This window comes from Patiria miniata, unplaced genomic scaffold (assembly GCF_015706575.1).
Source record: "Patiria miniata isolate m_02_andy unplaced genomic scaffold, ASM1570657v1 HiC_scaffold_22, whole genome shotgun sequence".
NCBI lineage: Eukaryota > Metazoa > Echinodermata > Asteroidea > Valvatida > Asterinidae > Patiria > Patiria miniata.
In genome coordinates this window covers 18,571,062-18,599,058 of record NW_024037061.1, presented here as the reverse complement: position 1 = coordinate 18,599,058, position 27,997 = coordinate 18,571,062, and the positions used below count along the sequence as shown (strand labels likewise).

The window sequence follows — 27,997 nt, the reverse complement described above, 5'->3', positions numbered from 1 at the left end:
GCGTTGCGAATTTGTCGACCATCTCTCACAATGCACGGGGAAAAATGGACTCTCCGTGGCTAACTATTGGTGGCGCTCTGCATTGTGAATCGCCCGAATTGCACGCTGGAGCCAAATAAGTCATTCAGACCAAGCCTGAGTGCGCTTTAGGCTTAACATCACCCTCTCTAGTTGGTTCAAGGCTACATGCTGATTTAACAAGTCCCGGTACATCTAGAAATGTAACCTAAGTGTTACACATGTGAATGACCCCAATTCAAAAATTGTGTACAAATGAAATTTGAAATGAAATACTTGATGGTTGCTGTCCACTGTTCATAGTGTTTTGGTTCTGGGGAACCTCATAAGACCTTGTATCGTCCCTTGTTGATTGGCTGATAGGAATTTTGCTGCAAGTAAATACAAAATAAACAAGTGAAGTTCAGCTTTTTGGCTAAATATGGGTTTTTTAACTACTTTTCACCATCAAATTAATATTTATGGGCATCAACAATAACAATTTTCACAATGGTAGACTATTTTGACTCCTCTCTGTGCCCAGACACTCAATTTCTAAGCGTCAAAAAAGGAATTTTACATTTAGTTTTATATTGATTGTACATTTCGTCAGGTGCACCACGAAGTGACGGACTGACAATAGACTTCGTGCACACGATACGTCATTTCGTGATGCGACCGAAAATTTGATGAAATTTTTCATTGATTAGCATACACGTATAGCAAAAAACAAATCTCAAACCTACTTGCAAAAGGGTAAAACAAAATCAAAGAAAACAGCATTCAACTAATCTTGTACTCACCAGTCTAATCAGTTCTTCCTTGATAAGTCGAGTGATTTCTGCCTTGGCTTTCTGTACAGCAAGCTCGTTAGCACCTAGGACGAAGCAAAATCATAAAGAGTAACAGTTTCAAGTGACAGAAAATAATCTACATGAACAAATACAAACAAATACCACAAATGGGGCATCCCATTCAAAAATCACTGATTTTTTCAGAGTGACTCAATAACATGACCCATTTTCAAAACTATCAAAATTGTTACGCGTTAACATGATACTATGCAAAGTATCATGTTAACGGGTAACAAGTTTGAGCCCTCAATGAAAACTCTTTGCAAGATTCAGCCCCCTGAAAATTACATGCTCCACTTAAAGGGAATATAAATCATTTGCTTTTGCTGTAATTTTCAGAAATGGATGGAATTGGGGGGTTGGAAATATATAGCAAATATAGTTACACTGACTTTTTTGAGGTTTTGGGTTCGAAAATGCTATAAAAACCAAGAAAAACAATCATTTTCCTGTAGTCTGGTTCCCTGACTCCATTTAAGAAGAAACAGAGCAGTTTACATATATTGGGGAATTGTAAGGTCAGGGAACCAGTCTAGCTGGCTTGTACCCGTTCATAGGTGTGTAATCGATTGCAAACAAGTGCGATGGTCAACTGGGGCCAGTATTTGAAAAAAAGCCAGTTTTTTCCAACGCTGATTGGCCGATCAGCGTTGGAAATTGATACAAAAATACCACTTTTCTTGAAAATGACAGTATACCAGGTGCCATGATTTTACAGGATGCTTTACACTGTCATTCACTAACAGTCCAGCAAGGTATTTCAAAATGATTCGGTAGTTTTATTTTTTGATGTTTGCAAATGTTGTATTTTCCCTTTAACATAGACCACTCGCAGCCATAACAAATCTGATGCTGACTTACTCTCGATGGCAAGGTACAGTTTGCGTTCTCCTTCCGCCTCCTTTGGTTCCTTGCCCGGAAGAAAGTAGGTCCCACGGATGGTGATGCCAGCCTCGCTGTATTCCTGAATCTGAGCCAGATTCTCCTACCGAGATGCAAAGTTTCAAAGACATAAATAAAACATTATTTCCTTCCTCAAAGTAATCCCGTAACAGTCTATTATTTTGAAGTCATATAAAATGGATACGTTTCTTGAAACGGAAAAATGTGAACTGAAATTTGAGGTCCCTGAAGAATGTATGCTAAAATGTTTATAGGCCAATATTTAGTCCATAATTTTAATCCCGTGAACTTAAAGGTAGAGTATATCATGCGCAGCTATCCAAAAAGTAACTGCCAAAATTATTGTTGAAAACCATGCTTGATAGATAGTAATGGCACTAGACTCCCTGTGAAATTATTCTTTCTGGCATGCTGTCATTTTGAAGAAAACAATAAAAGAATGTCATTTCCAAAGATGTGTCTAAAGACACATTTTTGGAAATTTCCGTTAGTAGTTCTTTTTTAATTCGGTGAAGCCGTGAATGGGTACGCGCAAGCTTTGACACGACGCACACGCGAGCACGGTTGCTATAATTCGTCAGTACAGTGCGTGACATCGCGTAGCTGCAATCAGCTGGATGAGAACGTGTCCCAGAGGCTCATTACGGGTGCAATTCAAAACATTACTTGGCAACCATATTAAATTGAAAGCAAGGTAAAATCTTCATTTTTGGAACTTGTGAATAGAAATAAAAGTAATGAAATAAAGTCAATTACACATCAATACCAATGTGCTCTGATGAATAATAAAAACATTGTGATTGAACATACCCTAATGTTTTAAGCCAGATTTATGAAAGACAGGCTTGGAACGCATAAATAGTCTGCCACCATCCCATTCAACAGTTAACGAGGCCTATTTACACATAACTGATTTTGTTGCAACAACTATGTCACGCGGCAATGTCGCACACGCGCGTGTGAACAAATTTGATTTTTAAAAAAATCCTGCGATAAGTCGCGTAAATGTGAAGACGCTCATTGAATCGTGCGCGCGAAATTATCGCGCAACAAAATTGCGTATACGTTTGTAAATAAAATTCAGGGAACACGATCAAAATGGGAAAGAAGCTGAAGGCTTAATTCAAAACTACACTGACCTTGGATGTGACCTTCCACCTTGCCGTCTGTGGGAAGTCATTGATTTCAAGTTCTTCCTCGTACTTCCGGAACACCTGTTTCTCCTTCTCCGCAGAGACCTCTTCGTCGGTGCCTCGCGGCACATAGTTCAGCTTAGCATTGATTTTTTCGGCCAACTGCTCTGCTATCGTTCGGCCCTGTTGGTAAGTAAGACAAATAAAATGCAAACTGCAGATTATGAGAAGTCTATAAAATCTGAGGAACCTTGAAGTTACTTCCTGCATTTGTTCCCCAAACAAGTTTTCTATTGGTGTGTCATTTAAAGAAAAATGTTTTGTCTATATTATGTGTCTTGACCCTCTGAAAAAAAGGCTGTTATTATGGGTTGCTTTTGCTTCTCATGAAAGAAAATTCTCTTGAACTATTTCCAGTTCCAAATAATGTGACGTTTGCAAAGTAACTATTCCATAACTAAATATGGCTAGATTTGTGGTTTTTTTTATGTCTCATCGCAAGTGAAGAAAACTTGTTAGAAAACAGCAATGTAAAAATATAAACTGTTTTGCGGGGTTCCTGCTAAAAACTGTGCCTTGCTAAATTTGCTTACTGAGATGGCCGGCGCTACCAGCGTATTGCCCTGCATAACGGCTTGAGCTGCCTGCTGCACCACACTGACTTGCTTCACACTCTCCAGATTCCGGTTAATGCGCTCCGCCATCTTCTTCGCGAGTTGCAGGTTAGCCTGGTTGATGTTGGCGGTGTCCACGGGCTTGGCCAAGGTTGGGTTGGGCAGGGACACCGAAATTTCATCGGCTGAGACCTCCTTGACACGTCGCTTGGACGCAAACATGTTCTCAATCTTGTCGTCAATCTAAAAGCAAGAATGATGGGTGGGTCGTCTCGTTACAGCACAAAATTTCTACAAAACTTTTGTGACATCTACAAACATGTGTCTTAAGAACTATTTGTCACTTAATAGTTTTCCACATGCAAAAGGCGGCTTATAAATTGCTCTTGAGTGTGATATATCATGACATTTGACATCTTCCCGCAACAAACACTTACGTCCATTCCTGCCTCCTCTTCGTCTGAGTCCTGCAGGCCCAGCGCCGCCTTCTGCAGTTTCTTCTTCTCGTTGGCCAGTTCACGCTCCGTGTCGTCAAACTTGAAGCCCTTGCCACTGAAACCGCTGTTCCGCATCACTTTCTTCCCTTCCTGGATCAAGAAGAAATTTAGATATTTGCCAAAATCCAACAACAACAAAACAAGACTAAGCTTGCCTGCCAAGCTGGACCCAAAAGTCTGAGTTTAAGTCAGGTTGGCGTAGCGGTACTTTCCTCGCGTTCCACCGCTGTGACCCGGGTTCGAATCCCGCCTTGGCCAATATGTGGATTGGGTTTTCAGTCCCGGCCTGATACCGTGGGTTTTCCCCAGAATATTCTTATGGGCTTTTCCTCCCACCTCTAAAACTGTAATTTCTTCTCACCGTCTCCTCTCTACAGGTTTTTCAGGCTTGCGAGCTACAGTGCCTAGGGCGCTTTTGGTCAGTCACTCAAATGCTCAGTCAGTTCGAGGAAAGGACTCTGCTTTTGTCTCAGTTTCTTTGAGTAGCTTGTGACTTGACCTGAGAATGGAGGACTTGTGATGGACTTGTGAGGAACTGTGAGGGCCTCGACTACAGCATTGTTGCTCAGACTTACTGATTTCTGTTGGTCACAGTACTCCGTCCACAGCGTCATTAGATCCGGAGGTGGCTTTTGCTCGCTCAGTTCCAATGCCTTGATGATGTCACCACAGTACCGTTGCTGGTCTGGCATGATGAACGTATAGGCAAAGCCTTTGTTTCCCGCCCGGCCTGTGCGCCTGTTGGGTTTGAGGGTGTTTAAAGGTATAGTCCATCATTTGTAATTTGTGCATTTTGTTCGTTTGAAGCAACAAAAGTGTTCAAAACCTAATGAAGGATACTGAACAACTAACCTGATGAAGTTTCAGCTCAGCTTTAGCTGTATATTTCGAGAAAAACAACATTCTAGATTCTCAATTTCAAATCAAAAGTTGCTGAATCATGTTTTGAATTATTTTGAATTGCAGCTATATGCGATGTCGCGCACTGATCCGACGAATTATAGCAACAGCACGTGCCTGTGCGTCGTGCCAATGCTTGCGCGCGCTTCGCCGAATAACAAAACGAACTACTAATTTAAATTTCCAACGGTGCTTCTTAAGACGCACCGTTGGAAAGGCCTTCTTTCGTTGATTACTTCAAAATGATAGCTTGCCAGAAAAAATAATTTCGCTGGAAGTTTAGTCCACTTACTATCTTTCAAACAAGTATGTTTTCAACAATAATACGCCAGTTACCTTTTCGGATGGCTGCAAATGATGGACTATAGCTTTAACATATTTGGCAGATTTACAGAGAGGATGAAGTTAATGTTATCGGGTGAAACTACAGGGTTTGAAAGTCTGTCTACCATCTACAAGACTACATGGTTAGTAGCTCCAAAAGAATTATGGACCAAATTGTTTTTCCAAGACAGCAGACAATTGCAGTTTGAATTAAAAGTGTGTTGATTAGGAAAGGTTTAAGTAATGTCATTTTTTGGGCCATTTTATTGTTGTAAATGGTGACTGGGAATCCTTGTGTACAACAACAGAACCATTGGTGTTGTATTGCCGAAGAATGCACCTGACCAGTTTACATAATAGTCCAGCGGATATGTGACAAAATATCGATGAATTGTGCACTTTTGCATAAAAGCGTGAAACTTGGCACAGATGTTTATATTCATGCGAGAAAATGTTTTAGATGTGGAGCCATCGCAAATTTACCCTTTTAGGGGCGTGGCATCCATTTAAAAAAAGGGGGGCGGTTCTTGTCGTGCCCGCAGTGAAAATGGTTTTTCCCACTTGTTACAATAGCAGGAAACTTCACAAAGACATAATTATATAGATTATTAGTGTTTTCCAGATTCGGAGCCACCACAAAAGTACCTTTTTGGGGGCGTGGCAGCCATTAAAAGAAAAGGGGGGTAATTATTATGCCCACTTTGGAAAACATTGTGCCCATATTTCATGAATGAATAAAACGTCCCACAGACGTTTATATTCATGACAAAAAAAATTCCAGATGTGGAGCCATCTCGAACACACCCTTTTAGGGGCGTGGCAACCATATAAGAAAAAAAGGGGGGCAGGGTTTTCATTATGCCCACCCTGGAAATATTGTTCCCACACTCATAGAGAAATGGAACTTTCCAGAAACATTGACATTCATAAGAAAAAAAATCCAGATGTGGAGCCATCTCGAACACACCCTTTTAGGGGCGTGGCAACCATATAAGAAAAAAAGGGGGCGGGGTTTTCATTATGCCCACCCTGGAAATATTGTTCCCACATTCATAGAGAAATTGAACTTTCCACAGACATTGACATTCATGAGAAAAACAATTCCAGATGTGGAGCCATCGCGAACACACCCTTTTAGGGGCGTGGCAGCCATATTGAAAAAAGGGGGGGCGGGATTCTCATTATGCCCAACATGGAAAAAATGTGCCCACATCTCATAAACGAATGAAGCTAATTCCCACAGACATTAATATTTGCGAGAAAGAAAAGTCACACGTGAAGCCATCGTAAACACACAGTTTTAGGGGCGTGGCAGCCATAGTAAAATGGGGGGAAGGGGGTTAGTCATGATGCCCCTATAAAGGAAAGTCATGCCTACCTTTCATTAATGGATTAAACTCCACACGGACAATATATTCATGAAAATCTTTCCTTTTTTTGTAATTTGAAGCCATCACAAACTTATCCTTTTAGATGCATGGCATCTATTTTTCAAAAAATGGGGGGGGGGGGTGCTACTAATCATTTGCCCACCATCGAACTTTCATAAATGACTAAACTTCACACAAACTTGGTGCAAGATAATAAATTCATATGTAGAGCCACAGCAAACTCATCCTTTTAGAGGTGTGAGGGGCCTACTCACTGTGCCCAAAATTGCAATTTTTATATTTTGTTGTTGATTTCTTATAATGTTGATTGGCCCATAACCTATATTATTTGGTAATACAATGACTTACACCAAAGAGCATGGGTAAGTACCGGTAGGCTAACCCGTGTTATAGGGTTCAATGTGTGTACTTGCACCTTTATTATCATGCACATCTAAATTCCAGAGTGATTTCATAATTACAAATACACAGCACACAATGGCAGCCCTAAACTCTAACATTTAACATTTAAGGGCCATGGAAATCCTTTTTTTAGGGGGGGGGGGGGTGTAAAATCCCCCTACCCCTTACCCGTTGCGCCGCATTGACAGCAAATTGGGTAACAACACGATGTACTCGCCTCACAAAGTGGCGGACACGTCCACTATGACTTCACATTCAATGAATCTGTGTACCCCCACCACACAACCCCTTTTGGTCTGTCAGAAAAAAAAGGCAGGGGGGACAATGTATTTGGAGAAGTAACACTAGTCTTTCCAGGACTAACTGAGGTACCCCAGTTTATACCCCAATTCAGATATTGCTGCAGTTGAAAGGTTAACAATAATTCTACAGACGACAGAACCAGTAACTGGGTTAATATAGATGAGGCAAGAATGCATAGTGAAAGAAAACAAAGGGTTTGTCAACAGTAACTTCCAACTATAAAGGCGGTCCTACTCCAACACATTAAACAGCTATATGGGGTGGATTTTATTATATGAAACGCGGTCAAAATTTTCCACGTTGTGCATATTGAGTACCCCCCCCCATTTTAAAAATGGACGCCGCGCCTCTAAAAGGGTAGGTTTGTGATGGCTTCACATTAAAAAAAAAAGATTTTTATGAATATATTGTCCGAGTGGAATTTAATCCATTTATGAAAGGTAGGCACAACTTTCTTTTATAGGGGCATCATGACTACCCCCCCCCCATTTTATTATGGCTGCCACGCCCCTAAAAGGGTGTGTTTACGATGGCTCCACGTGTGATTTTTTTCTCGTGAGTATTAATGTCTGTGGGAATAGCTTCATTCGTTTATGAGATGTGGCACATTTTTTCCATGTTGGGCATAATGAGAACCCCGCCCCCTTTTTTTTATATGGCTGCCACGCCTCTAAAAGGGTGTGTTCGAGATGGCTCCACATCTGGAATTTTTTTTCTCATGAATGTCAATGTTTGAGGAAAGTTCCATTTCTCTATGAGTGTGGGAACAATATTTCCAGGGTGGGCATAATGAAAACCCCGCCCCCCTTTTTTTCTTATATGGTTGCCACGCCCCTAAAAGGGTGTGTTCGAGATGGCTCCACATCTGGAATTTTTTTTCTCATGAATTTAAACGTCTGTGGGATGTTTTATTCGTTCATGAAATATGGGCACAATGTTTTCCAAAGTGGGCATAATAATTACCCCCCCCCCCTTTTCTTTTAATGGCTGCCACGCCCCCAAAAAGGTACTATTGTGGTGGCTCCGAATCTGGAAAACACTAATAATCTATATAATTATGTCTTTGTGAAGTTTCCTGCTTTTGTAACAAGTGGGAAAAACCATTTTCACTGCGGGAACGACAAGTCCCGCCCCCTTTTTTTAAATGGATGCCACGCCCCTAAAAGGGTAAATTTGCGACGGCTCCACATCTAAAACATTTTCTCGCATGAATATAAACATCTGTGCCAAGTTTCACACTTTTATGCAAAAGTGCACAATTTTTCCACATATCCGCTGGACTATAACTGGACTCGGTCCAACAGTCCATTGGGTATTTCGAGCCCTGCGATACGCTATATTGTCTTTATTTGTGCATCCTCAAATAAGTGCCGTACGCGAAATATAACGGGTGGGTAACTCTAGCTTTACCTAATGGTTTTTACGAGGTCGCACATGGTTTTATGGGTACCTCGGGGGTTCACATGCGAGTTGACCACCTGTTTCATTTTGCATTTTTCCCTTAACTTACCCCACTCTGTGAACGTAGTCCTCATAGTGATTGGGACAGTCGTAGTTTATGACTAGGATCAGCTGTTTGACATCCAGACCGCGTGCAGCGACTGACGTGGCAACCATCAGGGACACATTACCCGTTTTGAAATCCTGCAAGAATAAGAAGGAAAGGAATCTGGTTGAGGGCCTGTTAAGTCCCTTAATGGCAATCCAAGCCAAGCTGCCTAGATGGACCATAGAGCTTACCATCAACGCGGTAAATCAAATGGGAATCTTAGCACTCGGACTGAAGAAATTACGAGCATACATTACGCATGTGCATTGACTACATCTGTGTGTGTGAGGTACACTTGGTATATCTCGGGTCCGAGTATCAAGAATCCCAAGAGTGAATTTCATGCATCCATATTGTTGGTAGCGCCCTCTACCATACAGGCAGCTTGAGCACACTCACCATGGATGCACTGGGTGAATATAATTTTAAAGCCAGAGTCCATCATTTGCAGCTATCCAAAAAGTAACTGGCGTAATTATTGTTGAAAAACATACTTGGTTGAAAGATAGTAAGGGGACTAAACTCCCTGTGAAATTATTCTTTCTGGCAAGCTGTCATTTTGAAGAAATCAACGAAACAAGGCCTTTCCAACATTGCGTCTTACATGTAAGAAGCACTGTTGGAAATTTCCGTTAGTAATCCGTTTTTTTATTCGGCGAAGCGCGCGCAAGCATTGACACGACGCACATGCGTGCGTGGTTGCTATAATTCGTTGGATCGGTGGGCGACATCGCATAGCTGCAATCGGCTCAGTGAGAACGTGTCTCAGACGCTGAATTCAGGGCCAATTCAAAACATGATTCAGCAATTTTTGATTTAAAATCCAGATCCTAGAATGTTGTTTTTCTCGAAATATACAGCTGAAGCTGAGCTGAAACTTCATCAGGTCGGTTGTTCAGCACCCTTCTTTAGTTTTGAGCAGTTTTGTTGCTTCAAATGAATAAAATGCACAAATTACAAATGATGGACTATACCTTTAATCCAATCGTGGGCCAAGACTACCTACCTGGATGATGGAGTCTCTATCGTACTGGTCTATCCCGCCGTGCAGTGCCAGGCAGGGGTAGGATGCCCTCATCAAATCTTTCAGCAGACAATCCGCCGATTCCTGCCTCTCCACGAACACCAAGACGCTGCCCTCCTCCTGGTACATCCCAAGAAGCTCTAGCAATTTCAGGAACTTCTGTTCCTCTTCGAGGACGATCTGAAAGGGGAAAACGATGCCAATACAGAACTGTCCATGGATCTGCACTTTTAGAATATAGGTGCTTTGCAACCTAAATCTAGTGCAGTTGAGAAACCGCTGGTCGACTAGTAGCAACAGTTGCTTCAACAGAAGAAACAGTTGAACTTGTGTAATAGAATATTCAAGACCAGCTTACAAACGTTAGTCACATCGCTGGTACCAACATTTGGCCATCTACATCGTACAGTAGGAAGCCAGAGGAAAGTGACATTTTGTGATGAATTTTGACCTTCCTTGGACTAGAGAAGTTCATATTTTACTATCAGTGTGCAGGCTTAGGTTACATTACATAAGCAACCACTCAAAAATGATCATTGATCAAACCTTTGCATAACAATAAAGGTCAAAGGTCATTTGTCCATATGTACGTGAGTGTACAGTAATAATAATAATAATAATAATTATGTGTATAAAGCGCACATATCCACCAGTATTTGTGCTCAAGGCGCTACATCATTATTACCCTGCTCATTGGGCCAATGAAACATTCCAAAGACAATCTCAGCTCCCTGGGGAGTATACAGCTTGATGCTGTCATTTTGACACAAAGCAGCTAAATCAACCACAATAACCATCTCTGCCCTCACAGGTACCCATTTACTCCTGGGTGGAGAGAAGCAATGAGTGACAAAGTTCCTTGCCCAAGGGAACACTCACCATGACCCCAGGCTGGACTCGAACCCACAACCTGCAGAATTACCCACAGACCACGGATTCAATGCTCCAGACCACGAGGCCACGGCACAACCCTTTATAGAATGGTTATTGAAGCAGAAAATATTGCTTAGCGAAATTTATGCGCTGAGTATGATTCAGCTGGGTACCAATCAAAAGCAAAATACATTGCATGACACTTTGGCTGATGACCTGTTTTCTGCTAAAGTAAACATGTTTGTTACTAAGCACAGACTTACCACGTGCTGTTCGATGTCAGAGCACACCACACTCCGACCACCAACCGTGACTTCGATGGGTTTGGTGAGGATGCGGCGCGCTAGAGCTTCCATGGCTCGGGGAAATGTTGCTGAGAACAAAACTGTTTGCCGATCTGGCCGGATACTGTCAATGATCTTCATTACCTACAATGAAGATATTACAATAATATTAATAACTAAGACCCCTAACCACATTGCCAACAGTTTTTTGTGATCTACTCATTACAAACTATGGTTAGTATAAATTCAAATTTCTCTTTACGTGAAAATGTTAGCATACCAGGCTTAAAGATATAGTCCATCATTTGTAATTTGTGCATTTTGTTCGTTTGAAGCAACATTTTCAAATTCAAATCAAAAGTTGATGAATCATGTTTTGAATTGGGCCTGAATTCAGCATTCGAGACACGTTCTCACTGAGCCGATTGCAGCTACGCGATGTCGCGCACTGATCCAACGAATTATAGCAACTGCGTGTACGTCGTGCCAATGCTTGCGCGCGCTTCACTGAATAACAAAACAAACTACTAATTTAAATTTCCTACGGTACGTCTTAAGAAGCACCGTCGGAAAGGCCTTCTTTCGTTGATTACTTCAAAATGACAGCTTGTCAGAAAGAATCATTTCACAGGGAGTTTAGTCCCCTTACTATCTTTCAACCAAGTATGTTTTCAACAATAATTACGCCAGTTACTTTTCGGACAGCTGCAAATGATGGACTGTACATGTGGCTTTAATATGATAAGGTGAGTCGAATGGAACATTCCATTTTTCACCGAATAAATTATGCTTGTGAAACATCTATTATTTTGTTATACAACATCGGAATAAATCCGCGTTATCTGATTGGTCAGAGTCACCAGTCATGTGACCGTGCAGCCGGGCCATGGGACGATTCATTTAATGACATGTGATCAACGGCCTACCAATAGGATGACAGGAATTTAATCAGGCGTTGTATAATACCTTTTCAAGAGTGTGGCGATTTGAAATCAGAATGAAAAATATTTACCTGCGGTTCAAATCCCATGTCAAACATTCTGTCGGCTTCGTCCAGAACGAGATACGTGCAGCGCCGCAGATTGGTCACACGGCCTGGGAGTTAAACATGTTGAGGTTGAGACAGATGGAGAGACACAGCGAGAGGGAGACGGTGATACAAGAGGGTGGGGGGATGACAGACAGAATGGTGCATGGAGAGGTAGGTGCATACATGCAAGAAAGAACATTCATGTTAGCAATGATTTTGTGACATGATTGAGGAGAACAGATGCAAAAGAGGAAACAGAACCAAAAAAAAAGTGGACGCCAGAATATCAAGCATTGCATGAAGAGAGAGAGCATGGGAAAAAACAAACACAGACAAAGACAAACAAACAGACCAAATGAAGGACAAAAATGGATTAGGCACACAAATTCGGGAAGAGCCATGCAGACAAATGGAAAAAGAAAGGAGAGAAAAAATAAAGAAGAAAATAAAATTAGTTTCCTTGTATTTCATTTCAGTTGAGACACATAATATATGTATCAAACGGAACAAGTATAAATCATGATTGCAACAAGTCAACAGGTTAAAATATTTCAATGATTTACACCGAATGAAAAAATCATGTGGTGCCATTTACACATAGTGAACAAGGAAAAGAGTAGGGTTTGAATGCATCTGATAAATTAATGCCATATCTGGCCTGAACAGAACCTGACATAATTCTTAACCATTAACTCAAACAAAGCTGAATTCAACAATATCGTACAGTGAGCTTGTTTTCTGTAGAATTTTAATTGATCTGAGCAGTGAACAAAACAGAGGTTTGTTTAGGGGTGTGCATTTACCGGTAGTATGGGAATCGGGAAGCCGATTGAAAAAAAACCCAACGGGTACCTGGTACCCATTAAAGAACCCTGGGTACCTATTATGGAAACCCAGGTACCCATTATGGAAACCCGGGTACCCATTATGGAAACCCGGGTACCCATTATGGACACCTGGGTACCCATTATAAAAACCCAGGTACCCATTATGGAAACCCGGGTACCAATTATGGAAACCCGGGTACCCATTATGGACACCCGGGTACCATTATGGAAACCTGGGTACCCATATGGAAACATGGGTACCCATTATGGACACCTGGTTACCCATTATAAAAACCTGGGTACCCATTATGGAAACCTGGGTACCCATTATAAAAAGCCGGGTACCCATAATGGAAACCTGCATACCCATTATGGAAACCCGGGTACCCTTTATGGAAACCCGGGTACCCATTAAAGAAACCCGGGTACCCATTAAAGAAACCTGGGTACCCATTAAAGAAAACCAATCCCAAAATGTAAATCTCAGAAGTTGCTGTACAGATTATTCATAAAGGTCCGCACGATAATATTACCACATCAGTGCGTCAATATAGCAATATACACGAGTGTACAGTGAGCTCAATATGTAGCTTTACAGTGTAAATTGCGTTTTCGCAAGCGTCATAATTGTGAATCATTTTTTTGTTTTTCCTTGTAGCCTGGTTGTCATTTTGAAAATCTCCACAAATGACATTCCAAACCTTTCTTTTTCATTTTCTGAAAAATTACTAAGTAATAAGTAAATTTGGTTGCGGTACTCGATTCTATATTCTGGAACCGGTTCCTGACATCAGTGGTCGGGTACTCAGACCCGATGCACAGCCCTAATTTTGTTCAAGCTTCTGAAGAGAATTAACACGTATAGCTAACTATTGGATATTGATAGATTCAGCAAAGGCCCAGCAAAATACTCAGATCAGCATCAAGATAATTTTAGAATCCATTCCCTCAAAAACTGTATACGTCAACTGTTCTGGCAATGAGATCACAAGGTCAAACTGGCAATGACCTTCTGTTAAAAGGTCGCGTATTAACCATTAATGACACCATGGCTCTAGTGACCCAGCAGACTGCTTTGACCTTTTCACCTTTCAACTTCAACCTGTCGGGGATAGAATTACAAAAAAGAGATTACGTGCCTTATGTGATATCTAGTGCGCTTAAACTAATTGAAAACAGGATTAAAAAGTAATAGCTTCTCATTTCAATAACACAAAAGTTGGATTGTCCTGATTTTTTTTACAGATTTCTGTGCAAAATTACCGTCTTTTATCAATGTAATAATTTCTTAAGTTTGGTTGTGTGTTCTTTTTGTGTCAGTTTTCACATGAGCAGCATCCTGTTGTGTCATCTCAACCATCAAACTCTTCCTCAAAACATCTAAGATAAAGAGAAGGGATCCAGTTAGTTCCCAGGAAGTGTTAAATATTTCAATCACCACATTTCAATTTGTTGGTTCCCCCCCCCACCTTTTTGATAGCAATTTTTTTTATCTAAACACTCTACAAGTATGTCAGAATTGTGGCAAAAAAATAAAAAAGATTCCAGCAAGAAAAATCTTAAATAGTATTAAAGATCACAAAAATTATTATTGACGTTTTCATGTACTGAATTCAAATCTTCGGATATACTCGGTTTGGCGCGACTGTAGAATGCCGACTGAAACAAGTGTTAAGGCCGATTTACACAAACGCGACTTTGTTGAGCGACGATGTTGCGCGTCTGTCAAAGTACGCAGAATTCAATGAGCGCGTTCACATTGACTCGACTAAGTCGTGCCTATTATCTCTAATCAATTTGTGCATAATTATTTTTAAAAATGCGACATTGTCGCACGACAACATCATGTATGTGTAAATTGGCCTTTATGCTCATATGAGGTTTGCTAATTCTGTGTGGATTAAGTTCAGTTCAATTTCAAGTTTCTTACCATTGTTGGCGGCCAACATGTCAATCATCCGCCCTGGTGTGCAGACGATAATCTCTGCCCCTCTCTTCAACTCTGCAATCTGTGCCGGAGGAACAAAAAAAAAAATTATCATAGAAATTGGAAAAATTTTTCAGGCCATATTTTAAATCTTGACCTTCTCTCCAGATTCAGCTCTATCTCTTGCCATTGGATCAATAAGAAAGGTTTGACATATTTCAAGTCCAAAACAAATGGCAAAAATGGAAAATGCGATCCAGCTGGAGTGTAGTGGAGAATGCACTGGCCCAAAAGACAAGTGATCAACCCTGGAGTACCATAGAGAGATTATCTGCAATGGTACTAGGTTAACCCTAACCTTCCCAAATCCTCCAAAATCCTCTTTGCAAAATGGAGGATTTTGCAGGATTCAGGCTACATGGCAAAAATGTACGGCTGATTTTGGAAGATGCACAAGGTCTTGGGCTGGACCTTGTGTTGTTTATGCTCAGCCATGCAGAAATTTAGGCCTAGATTATACTTGAAATCCTCTGCACTGCTCCTGCATATCACTGGCCTCAACATCATATTGACAGCGATTGCTGGAAGATTTTGCAGTATCGAGGCAGTGGTCACCCTTATTTAAGAAATAATGGATGATTTTGGAGGATTGAGGCTGTATGCATTTTCTACATGGAGGCAGTTGGAGGATTTTTCAGGATTGAGGTTGCATCCCAGCAAAAATGGATAGGGAGTTAGGGTTAACAGGTTAACAAGGCCTGCGGAGCTCACTACAGACTTGTCTACTTTGATATGTTTATTGCCAACGAGCACTGGACAGAAGACTTGGTAAAGTGGCACTTTATGGAGGGAAGTGCAAGCACGCAGTCCTTTTTGGCAAATACTGAAGTAAATCAGAGGGTGTGGTAGACCTAGGGTCATTGTACTGTCGCCCATCACTGGTACTCACCTGCTCACTGATTCCCGTTCCCCCATACACACAGATGGCGTTAAGACCAAGGGCCTTGGTGAACTTCTTGCATTCCCGGTAGATCTGCATGGCCAGCTCACGTGTTGGGGTCAGTATCAAAGCTAAAAGGCCAAAGGTTAAAGTTCAATGTACTTTTCTTTGGGGGGGGGGGGGGACTTTAAACATTTCTGATGTGTCCTATCGGAAACAAACTCTTGCAGAAAGCCAGTGGAATTGAATTTTCAATACATGCGAAATATGGATCTTACACTTAAAGGGGCACTAGGTCCTGAAATCCCCAAAAATTTCATGTTTTGGATTGTTTACTTATCCTATTTCAAACATGTGGTTGAAAGGAAACCAACCTAATGTCTTACCGTTCCCGAGAAAAGATGAAAAAAAACCGGTTGTTTACATCGGACATGACAGAGTACGAATACATTTTTCGTGTCGTTCTCATACAGTGTACGATATATACGTTGTGTGTCTCGGGAACAGCGGTGACCAATCACCAATGCAAAAAAAATGTCGTTTCTTCAACATCCGCAAAAGGCGAACACTTTACGTGTACGAATGAAATCGCTTAACGCGTACGTATGAAACTAGCATCCAAACGGCTCGAATTTATGGGGTTACAAAAGTGGACCCCGAAATTTGTTCTTGCACCCATAATACAGGACTAACACAAAAACGACAAGTTTTTAAAGGATAGTTGTGTGGATGTTTCTATCCTAGTTTTAAATGTTCTTTCCGGTTAACATAATTTCGTTCAAAGCAGGTTTTGTAGCCCAATTGGGCTGTTTCAGGACCTAGTGTCGCTTTAAATGTTGATTTAATTTTTCACATGGACTTTCCTCAGCAAACATATGCCCATTTAAAACCTTGTCACCTCCACAAAACATCCCAAAAATTGCCTTTGAGGCACAATTAAGGTCTGAAACTTTTACAATATACTTTAGACATATTTAGGATCAAAATGTGCAAAACAAAACAACTGAAAGTTAAAAGAAGAATCCGTTTATTTTTGTTGTTGTTTTATCTCCATTTCAAAGTCTGGCCAGAAGTATCTGGTTTTGACCAGCGTCTTATCCATGTTGTAGGAGATAATCTGCAACTAACAACAGAGAAACTGCAGTCTTTTCATTTCTTCTCAGCAATAGCTGCCAACTTACAGATGGGACCCTCGTTCATCTCCAGGGGATCCTGGTCAATGATGTGTCTGAACATGGGCAGGAGGAACGCGATAGTCTTGCCGCTTCCCGTCTTGGCAATGCCGATGAGGTCGCGACCCGACATGATCGCTGGGATAGCCTGGGCCTGGATTGGCGTGGGCTTCTCGTATTTATTCCTGAAGAAGGACAGATGCAAAGATATAAAACAAGTTTTCTGTTAATTTTTGACACTTGATACTTGACATGGGCACAAACATACAAAAACTGTATTTTGATCAATTACTCATTCTTTATTTCAATAACAGAAAGTCATCTTTTGCACCATCAGATATGAAATCTCTGGTGGGTGTGGTTTTGAAAAGAACCAGAGGAAACTCAAGGAGCTATGCACCTGGCAAAAAAGAACTAAGCAGTTTTTATAATCATCCTTGTTTGGACATTTCTCGGTGAATATACGTTTTGTCACGGAAACTTTCTGGTTCAACTTGATATCCTCCCTTGGGAACACTGTTTAAGAAATAACAAGAGCTCAAGCACTTAGGGTCCTGCAACTTTTAGTTATGGGGTTTCAGGTTTCAGGAGCTTCACAAGGGCGGATCCAGGGGGGCCAAAGAGGGCCATGCCCCCCCCCCCCACCCAAAAAAAATCCATTCTTTTTTTTTAAGTGACTTTGCAATAAAGGCATGCAATGAGTACACCACCATCTTTTTCTCAAAAAACATTGGTTAAAGTGGTCAGAAATTGCCTCAGATCGTACCACAGAGCATCTAGAATCCAAAACATTTTGGGGCCCTTAAGCGGGCCCCGAACCCCACGCTGTAATTTTTTTGGACACACTTTTTGGGGACTAAATTCGTTTTGGGCCCCCCCCCCAAAAAAAATTGTGTTCTGCCCTTGGAGCTTCAGCGTTTGCGCTCTCGTTATGTCTTACACAGTGTTCCCAAGTGAGGTATCAAATTGAACTGGAAAGCTTCCCTGACAAAACGTAAATTTCACATTTTTTGTTCACCGAGAAATGTCAAAACAAGGAGGATTGGGCAACTGCTTAGTTTCTTTTTGTGCCAGGTGTGCAGTATGCTCTGCCTGTTGCCAGTCTCGTGACAAAATTATTTTCCAGAACCCCACATAAAGACAACACAAACATTTCTTGTCGCATTGCACAAACTTACTCTTATTATAAATGATTTCACCATGCACACCTTCAATTGTATTTGTATCAGTTTTGGTTTCAAAACAACTAGCAACTGTACTAAACTGTATTACATTGTGTTTATTCACTGAAAAATCAATAAAAACCCTAGAGTGCTCAGGCCAGTGCTACAGTGACTACAGGGTAATTAAACAGCGGATTTTTTTTTTTTTTTATTGCACTGATTTTCGTGAAAATCCCTGCCAGCCATCACAGTGCCATGCTTGTTCCACATCCTTTTGAACATTTTCTGTGGACAGAATTTCCAATTTAAAAGTTTTATTTTTTAAGTATGTACTCTGGCACCTTCTGAAAGGAAGCCTTCGTTTTTACCAAGCAGTATTCAACTGAAATAGTAAGCATGTCATCTTGACATCAGAAGATAAACACACAAGACTTACTTTTTCAGAACAGACAGCACTTTGCTGGAGACGCCACACTGCACCCAAGCATCGATGGGCTTAGGACAGCCCTTCCCTCGTACTTTGATTCCTTCCATGTCGGCCCGCTTCACGTCAGCCTCTGTCATTGAAAGTTACAAAAATACAAAGGAATACAACATCAAAATGTACACATTCCAACACAAGATAATAAGTCTCGTTCAAATGACGTCATTTCCTACAGACCATCCCGTGCATCGGCATTTTGAGCGTCAACTTGCATAACGCGCATCGGCTGCGTCGTATTTCAATCACATTTCGAGCAAAAAGCGCGCGTGTTTGGAACATTTTCAACACTGTGCAATGCGTGCTTGATTGTGTAAAATGCGCAGTTGCAGTTCTCCTACAGAGATGGCCGTCATTGAGCGAGCCCTATGGACTTTTCCAAAATTTGGCCATAAGCTCCGCCCATCTCTCAGGGTTTATGAATGAGTTTGACTCGGCTATTCTCGTCACCTGACATGATGCCGTGATATGATTGGTTAATGCTCATTGCTTGATTGACAAACAGGAAAGGTTCATGAAAAGCTGCTTTAACAATAATCAGATGTTGCAAATCTAAGACTTTATAACTTAATTTAGTGTTTGTTGTGCCTCTTGGGGACGTTTTGGTTCTTGAGATATCAATGTTTGAACAAGTCTGCTTTTTTGCATAGTTCTGAAAACTTATTGCGCAATGCAATGATTAAAAATATAATAAAATAAGCAATGTGAAACCCAAGTTGTGCAATTAAAATATGATATATAATAATCTTATCAAGTCTTTTTAGGTAACAGTACACAATTCGTCACCGTTTTCACGAAGGGATGGGCATGTCAAAATGACAATTTTTTCGATTTCGAGTTTTTTCGCTGTTTTTAAAACATGGTACTTAAGCATTCTGACATGTTTTTGTAAGCCAAACATCCTTAAAGGAAACATGCAGTCCAAAATTTTCATAACGTATTTTATTTTATATATACCTTCATTTATGTGTATTAAATGTGAATTAAAAGCAGAACTGGTTCTGGTGTACGTTTAGTGTGGTAATTTGCCGTCCAAAATTGAACCCCCCCTTTTGATTTTTGCGGCAACTCCAAATGAGGGCGCTGTTCATGACGTAAAAAAAGGCAGAGAAATCCAGGGCCCGTAAATGACATCTGGGTACGAGACGGATTAGCGAAGCTACTGTGCTGTGTGTATGTGCAGCCGCCGCGTACCCGTACGTGGCATTATATGCACCCGTACGAATGTGTCTACATGTACAGTACACGTGGACGTGCCACGGTGCCACCGTTGTCGAATGAACACAACGACGACCGTCATGACCGTGAAAGTTCCGAAAACCGTCCTCTTCTTGCCTTAGCGAATCCGATGAAAATGGTACAGATTCGTCCGATTCCAATCAGAGTTCTAATGATTCAAACACTGACTCGATGTTTTTTAGGGGCATGCCCTTGTTGCTGTACAGACCAGCATCAAAACACGACGGCTCAAAGTGCAGCGCAGAGGGCCGTGAACTCACTGGGCCCGGACCACTTTCATGACTTTGCTCTGGTATTTACCTTCACTTTGGCTCTCCAAATGCTCCGATATTTCGGATTTACTGGAAACAAATGCAGGCTTACGCCATCCTTGGTAGTTTTGCTACACCCAGCAGCCACACACCTTGTCGGCATGGCCGAAAATCGGGTGTTATTTCTCCTCGATTCCGAACGAAACACCAGAAAAACTTTCAGTGCCGCAATGTATATGTACATGTATTATGATGCACGCCGCAATGCCGGTGCCCCCGCAGCGCGGCAAGTCGCTGCCTTAACTTGCGTCATACCCCTCGCGAAGTTTTATGTTAATGAAGCTTCCCTTTGTGGGGCGGAGTAGTTTGACCAAACATGTTCACAAATTATTTTCCCCCATTTATCCCAGAAAATAAACACCGCCATACACAAAATATTGTTGAGAACATCATCCTTTATTGATTTAAGCAAAAAAAATGCAATCAAAATTTAATTTCATGTTCCCTTTAATTCCTGAATAACATTAATGACATCAGGGCAGGCATCTCGATAATTGCATTTTGCGATTTCACGAAGAGACGCGAACATGCCTGCCCCCATGAACACGTACAAAACGTATTGCACGGAAAGGCAGTAAAAGTAGGTCAACGGAGATTTTCGTTTTCACGAAGGGACGGGCATCTTTACTAATTAATTTGGGCTAATTAACCACTATATTAATTATAATTACTGAGTTCAAATTAAAGTTTACCTTTCAAAGAATTACGTCAAGGTTTCCTTACTGCATAAAGTTGTTGCAAAGAAGTAGTTTTTGCTGTTTTAAAAACGGAGAAACTTCTCTTGCGATTATCTCGAAAACGTTTTTTCTTCAAAATCCACATGCCCGTCCCTTCGTGAAACCGGTGACGAATTATGAAAAATAAAAAAAATTCAAGCCCTTGAAAAGTAAATGCAAAGATTAACGTACCTTCAGCTGTCATTTTAGCCAACTCTGGCACCTCAACGTAGAAGTTCTTGTTGAACGGTTTGTACTCTATCTTGGAGTGGTCTACCGTGGCTAGCTCTTTCTTCTTTCGTTGTTCCAGGGCGGCTACCTGGTCCATAAGGTTCGATTCTTTCTCATCCTCCGACGAATACTGACACCAAAGAAAAAGTCCACAGATTAATGACAGAAACAGTAATTATGCACCTATTAATTGTAAAGACAGGCCCCATTGGCCCAAGGAGAGGAGGGTCATTGTCCAATAGCGAGTCGTCCTTTTTTAAAAAATCTACACACCTCCTGCTAAGTGACGCACCTTTAACAGATTGTAAAGCACCTACTGAAGAAAATTGACGCACCTATGACGTGCCCCATAAATTCTTTAACCTCAAAAGTACCATTCTCAGGGGTCATGGGGCTTGTCTCACAAAGGACAAGTGCATTAGGCAGCATAAAAAAAAATCCCAGTTTCTCATACGAAAATTGGCGCCCACACATAAAAATTTGGGGCCGCATTCGTTTTTTTGGGGGGGGGTTACTCTTTTTTATTTGAAAAAAAAAATTAAAATAATAATGAACTAAAAAAATAAAAATATTAATTATGTTTAACTCCTGATGACCAAAACAAAAAGAAAACAAAAAACAAACAAACCTCCATAGCATCTTGGTCATTTTCCATGAGTTCGCCTTTGGTCAGTTTGTCAATGACGATCGGAGCAGCCTTTTTCTTGACCGCGACCCCCGTCATGATGCTGACCTTTGACTTCTTGACCTATGGAAAGAATAAGGTCAAATTAGAGGTCACAATCTTGAATAAGATCTAAGATTAACGTCAGGTCACAATGACGGGCGACACCCTCCACCTTTCTGAAATCGTTGTTAAGCATCTCCACCCTCCCTGATTTGCCAAATAGCATGCCCAAGCACACAGCATTGCCAGCAGTTGGATTCAAGTCCTTGGATTCGAGTCCTTGACCCTAATTACATTTACAAAAACATTTCCTAACAGCAAATTGCTTAACAAATCCCAGGTTGAATAGCTTGCCAGAAAGACAAAGTATCGCTACCAGTTGGATTAGCGATACCTCTAACCCTAACACCACAATTCAAGAATCCCATCACGAACACCAACAGTACTCTTCCACTTACTTCTCCATTTCCCTCGGTTTGGTCTGTAGCCGGTACCGCGATGGCCTTATCACCCCCTGGCATCTTCTTCCGGTCACTCTGGTTGATCTTCTTGACCTCTTCATTGACTCCCAGCATGAAGGCGTCCAGCGGGTCGACATCATCGTCTTCTTCTTCCTTCTTGGCAGCCGCAGCCGCGGCTGCGGCCTGCTCCTGCTTGAGCTCCTTGGCTCGTATCTTCTCCTCCATCTTGCGCCGAGCTTCCTCCATCTTCTCCCTCGCCTCGTCCAGTTCACTTTTTGGCTCTGGGACGGCCGCCTCGGTCTTGACGATGCCATTCTCAGGCTCCACCTTGGGTTCTGGCTTTGGTTCCTCCGAGGTCTCCATTTCCTACGCAAAACGGTAGTATGAGAATATTAATCTCAAATCTCACTGAGTGATACCCTGCTGCCTTTTCCAAGGTTTTACGTATTGTTTAAATTTGCTCTGTAATCCATCCCAACTTGATCTCCTCTTCCGCTTCAACCACAAATCCATTCCCTCACTCATCCTTCCCAAACTAACTTCCTCTTCAGCCCCCAACCCAGAGACCTTCCCCGTACATTAATTACATGCTTCAGTTTCCGCTTCAACCGTTAGTCCTTCCCCTCTCATCCATCTCTCCCAAACTGACCTCTTCTGCTTCATCATCTGCATCATCGTCACCGTCATCATCGTCTTCAAGGCTCCACTTCTTCCCACTTGACTTGGCCATGGCCTCTGCCTGTAGTTGAGCCTCGGCCTTGACCGCAGCCATGTCTACCGTTTTCTTCCGTTCCTGTCGCCATCGTTCAATGCGCTCCCGTCTTCTCTGCATTTCTTCTTCCAGACGTTTTTGCTCCTGTAAGATGAGACAAGGAAAACCAAATGTTTCTTGAAGCTAATAAGCAAAAAAACGTTGTTCAGCAAATTCACGTGCAAAGGTGAAATAAGTTGAGAGAGCCTGTCACAAACAGTTTAAGTCGTTTGACATTTTGGCTGATAACTTGTTTTTGCTATATCAAATTATATTCTGGGCCGGGCAACTTCCTGTGCTTTAACAACTCCATGTATAAATTGGCCCTTGAAGAACGAACGATGTAGTTTAGAACTGACATCAAACTCTGCGTAATTTTTGTCTGAAAGTATTGTCGTGTTATTGTGGGCCTTTAAAGGGTCCATTAAGATAATTTTTCTGAGGAACATATTTTGGGCAACCTTCTAGCCTCCTAAATGTATGAAAACATTTGACATCCCTTTTTGGTTGACTTTTTTGAAAAGCGCATTTTTTTAAACAGTTACTATTTTCCTTGCTTCTCCGGACAACTGAGGGCGCTGTTGCCGCGATGTTACGTCAGGAAGACACTCTTCAATAAGAGGTTTTTTGTTCAAATTGTGAACCCAATAATTTGCTAATTGAAAACATCAGTGAGAGAAATTTGGCTTACTGGGAAAGAATGTTGCAACCTGACGCTGATTTTTTGTTCATATATCATCTCAGTGGAGGTCAGTCATTGCAAAAAAGACGATAAGATAGGAATCTGGGACTGAAAAACATTTCCATTTTTGTTAGGAAATACATAAAAAAAATTCTTGACTCTCCACACACTTTGTACACAACCACCGAAGTGGCGTCAGGTTGCAACATTCTTTCCGCTTACTGTCATGTAAAATACCCTTCAAATACCCTTGAAAATGCCAAAACAAAATCTGAAAATAAGGTTAAATGGGACACAAAGGTGCATTTCCAAGGACTGCATTTAAAAAAATACATTACATGGGCCCTTTTTACAGCACAAAACAAAAACAAAAAATCACTGCACCAACTGAGAATGCAAATAAGTAGAGGGGGATACACGGTCATGTAATACACAGAGCCAGTGTTCTCCAACTTTGAAAATTAAAGGTTGGCGCTGGGGTCGGCGGGGACTCCTGCGAGCGCGGAGCACGAAGCCCTTATGGCGTGGGGTCCGGGGCCCGCTTAAGGGCCCCGGGAAAATTTTGGATTCTAGATGCTCTGTGATGCAATCTGAGGCGATTCTCCAGGCCAGTTCCCCCGATTTTGTTAGCATTCAAAAATTTCCTTTTCAACCTAAAGCAGACTTCTCTCAGATCAAATGAAACCTTTTTGTAATTTTGAAAAACAAAATGGGATACAAATTACGGGTTTTTTTACGCGATTTTATGGGTGGTGCCGGTGCCGTGCGATCGTCATCTTTATTTTCATGTTGCGTTTTGTCGTTGTCATCGTCATTTCCCCCCCAAATTTCCCTCTATTTATGACCTACCTGTATGTTCTTAAATGTCGCCAACTAGTTTGGTAAGTCAAATAAATTAAAAGTGGATTTTGTTCTCTTAGGGAACCGGGCCCATACACGATCGCCATTTATAACTTTGACAATCGGCATGATCGGAACACCATGTGCACGCGTGTTTTGGCCTCGAGCTCATTTGCCTCGTACAAGAACATCAATGCGTATTATATTGTGTACCGCGCGTGCAAGCACTGAGAAAAAGAAAGTCGGTTGGCTGCACGTAAGATCTGCCGTACGTACTCCTGCTGGTGTGTGTGTGTACTAATACAGATATATATTTTTGCGGCGGGGTTGTCGCTACTTGAAGTATCGGCACACTCCGGAACTGGGGATTCAGTTGGCAGTGTGGACGTGTGTACATCGCGCGTAATAGTATAGTACGTCGGTGCATGGGGAATCGCTGGTGTTTGCACGGCCGGCCGTGCTATTCAGCGAGATTTTAAGACAACCCCGATCGGGCTGGGATGACATCGAAATACATTGTTAATGTGTGGAAAAACAACTGAAATCAATTATTTTAGTTGTAAATGTACACTGTAGAGTCAAAAAAATTAAACCTGGCGGCAGGATTTTAAAGCTTGGCGGGGACTTCTTGGCGGGGCATGGCGGGGCGCCAGGTTTTGTTCTACATGTTGGAGAACACTGACAGAGCCTATTAAGTTTATAATATAACTTACCAATGGCAACCCTTTCTCTTCCTTCACCTTTGGCTTTGCATCTCCTTCCTCTTTGACCTCTGACCCCGCCTCCTTCTTGACCTCCGCATCTTTTTCATTCTGCACTCCAGCTTCTTGCTTGACCTTTGGCACTTCGCCAGGAGCAGCTGTGTCGTCTGGAGCAGCCTTGGAGCTCCGTTTGGGGCTGTGGGACGGGGAGTGTCGTCTCCGGTCACCGCGCTCCCGGCTCCGGCTACGACTGCGTGATCGCCGTTTCTTCCGCTCGCGACTTTTGGAGCGCGACCTGCGTCTGTCTCTGCTGCGGGAGCGCGAGCGCTTGCGTTCTCTGCTTCTTGACCGAGCCCTATATATATCGCGAACAAAACAAAACGAGAACAAAAAATTTCACTGCAGATTTCTATTTCTTGCTGTCTGTTCTATGGGTTTTAAGGTTTGGAAAAATTGGTCTCCACAAATACTTTTTGTGAAAACCTTTCAATGTCTAAAAACCTTTCAATGTCTTCAAACCGCAACATAAATAAATCTCACTGACTGGAATTCAACTGAGCGTATCACTCCATAATTCACGACATTCTAGATCCATGAATCCGTGAAAGTCAGTGACTTAACTCTGTGGATATCTGCTAGAAAGCTGACAAGAGATGAGTCAATATCTACTGTAACATCAATTGATTGTTTTAATTCCATTTAACTGTTAAATTACAACAAACGATTACTTCTTAAGACCGTTTCACCAACCTCCTTTTCCTGTTCCTCTCTCGTTCACGTTCCCGTTCGCGTTCTCTTTCTCGCTCCCGCTCCCTCTCACGTTCTTTTTCCCTTTCCCGTTCCCGTTCCCGTTCGCGTTCTCGTTCCCTTTCCCTCTCCCGCCGTTTTTCCCGTTCCCGGTCCTTTTCCCGTTCCCGTTCTTTTTCCCGTTCTCGCTCCTCCCGATCCTTAGACAGGGACCTCGATCGCCGGCTCTTGCTGCTCTTAGAGGGGGTCCGAGATCGTGACCTGGACTGCGATTTCCTGGATCGGCCTTTACTCTTGGACGACTTCTTTTCTGTCGGGCTCCCTGCCCGCTCCTTCGACTTGGACCGCCTGCTCTTGCTTTTAACTGGTGTTTGGGACCGAGACCTGGACCCCGAGTCCTTGGTTTTGCCTTTGCTTTTGGAACTCTTCTTGTCAGAGGGGCTGGCTCCCCGGTCCGGGCTGGGTGAGCTACCTGAGGTAGACGGTGAAATTGAGCGAGACTTCCTTCTGCTTTTCGGTTTCTTCCTTGAGCGGCTTGAGCGTTCTGTACTGGAGGCAGAACTGGAGCGTGATCGTCTCCGATAGTGCCTAGTATAAGGAAAAAAAAGAAAGAGGATATTTTTTACTTGAGACTAACAGTTAATCAATGCTATTGGCTGGCTTGTTCAACAGGAACTTGCAATTTTGGCGATTGTGTAGTTATGGGCCCCTCTGTAGTTTTGTTCAAATTAGAGTCACAGATTTTTTTTATCATTCCAAAATGACTTTTTCGACATAAAGGTGAGCAGACTTCTCTTCATTCTAGTGACACCATTTTTTGTAATTTTGAACAGTTTCTTGTGGTAGAAAATGCGATTTTCTTAGGCAGAGTACTCAGACAGACCGGCACTGCACTAAACATGCGCAGTTAAGTGTTTTTTATGGACTTAGAATTTTAACGTGACGAATCTCTGTCTGGTTCCATGCTTACGTTGTATTCACAAGATGGGAATCAGACCTAATGCGACATCGGACTTTATTTCCCTTTAAAAAAAAAAATCCCCTTGAGCCACAAATCAGAAATAGAAGATCATGAAATATTTTGCAAATTAAATGTGGGATTCGATTCAAAACCAATAAAATAAGACAATTCTTACATTGTGAGACACAAAATATAAAGTTTCAAAACAACAGCAAGGCTTGTACTCGAACTCCAGTGGCGTGCTTGCAAGGCGGGTGTGCAAAATCACCACTGCGAATCTATAACACATAACTCACATTTACAATTACAACTTCCCGTCCAGCCAGAACGCTTTGGTAGCTCGATTGGTTACACATTTGACTACCACTATTGAGCCGGAGATCCAAGTTCAAATCCCAAATCCGCTGCCGCGCTGTTAATAATAAGGCGTTTCACGATAATGTGCGCCATGTTACCGACGGGGCAATTTGACAAGCGTTGCTGTGTAGGGGCCTACACATCATCAATGGAAAAATTTGGCACTTCCAAGTCATGCGGTCATTCTAAAATGTGCCAGCGTCTACGGTCTAGCAACACGTGTTCTTTTAGCAACGTAAAACAAGCATGTCAAACAAGATGGCATATACTGTGAAACACTAAATAGATTTCGTAATCCGTGGCTTGGCCTTGGAAAGATTTTTTTTAAAGAGGAAATAAAGTTCGAGAACCATAGTCTGGTTCCAAACTACAGGTGTGTTCTTATTCCTCCATGAGTAACCAAAGATCTTGATGTTGAATACCATGCCGTAACGATAGCCGTTGAAAATTGCGTTCATGTTACGGCTGCCGTAACAATAGCCAGCGCCACTGCGTTCCCCAAAACTGCCACCAACCAACCAAGTTACGTCACACTGCTCACCTGTTTTTAAGCGGCATTATTTCTTCTTAAATTCAATTAATAGTCTGCAAACACTTTGCCTCAAAATCGGAAATTTTGACAACTTCTGCTGTACGGTTTAGTTATTTTCTAAACGTTTTGTTCATCTTCAGCAGACTTCACTTCAGTCGAGACTCACGCTTTTTGTAGCTTGCTTGATCGCTTAGTACGCCTGGGTGCAAGACC

The 27,997-nt window shown here is 41.9% G+C and overlaps 1 protein-coding gene across 1 annotated transcript; it reads right to left on the bottom strand.

The window, feature by feature from the left end:
* Positions 1-36: 36 nt before the first annotated feature.
* Positions 37-27,997, bottom strand: LOC119730234 (probable ATP-dependent RNA helicase DDX46). Its single transcript, XM_038203038.1, has 22 exons — positions 27,794-27,997; positions 25,938-26,522; positions 25,200-25,542; positions 22,863-23,069; positions 22,211-22,579; positions 21,714-21,833; positions 21,047-21,215; positions 18,544-18,664; positions 16,954-17,129; positions 15,782-15,903; positions 14,836-14,914; positions 12,061-12,143; positions 11,028-11,192; positions 9,874-10,071; positions 8,829-8,962; positions 4,574-4,736; positions 3,939-4,088; positions 3,481-3,744; positions 2,894-3,070; positions 1,713-1,836; positions 801-874; positions 37-389 (listed from the first exon to the last, which is right to left on the bottom strand). Exons 1-22 carry the CDS (start codon positions 27,808-27,810, stop codon positions 342-344), a joined length of 3,888 nt encoding a protein of 1,295 aa, XP_038058966.1. The 5' UTR covers positions 27,811-27,997; the 3' UTR covers positions 37-341.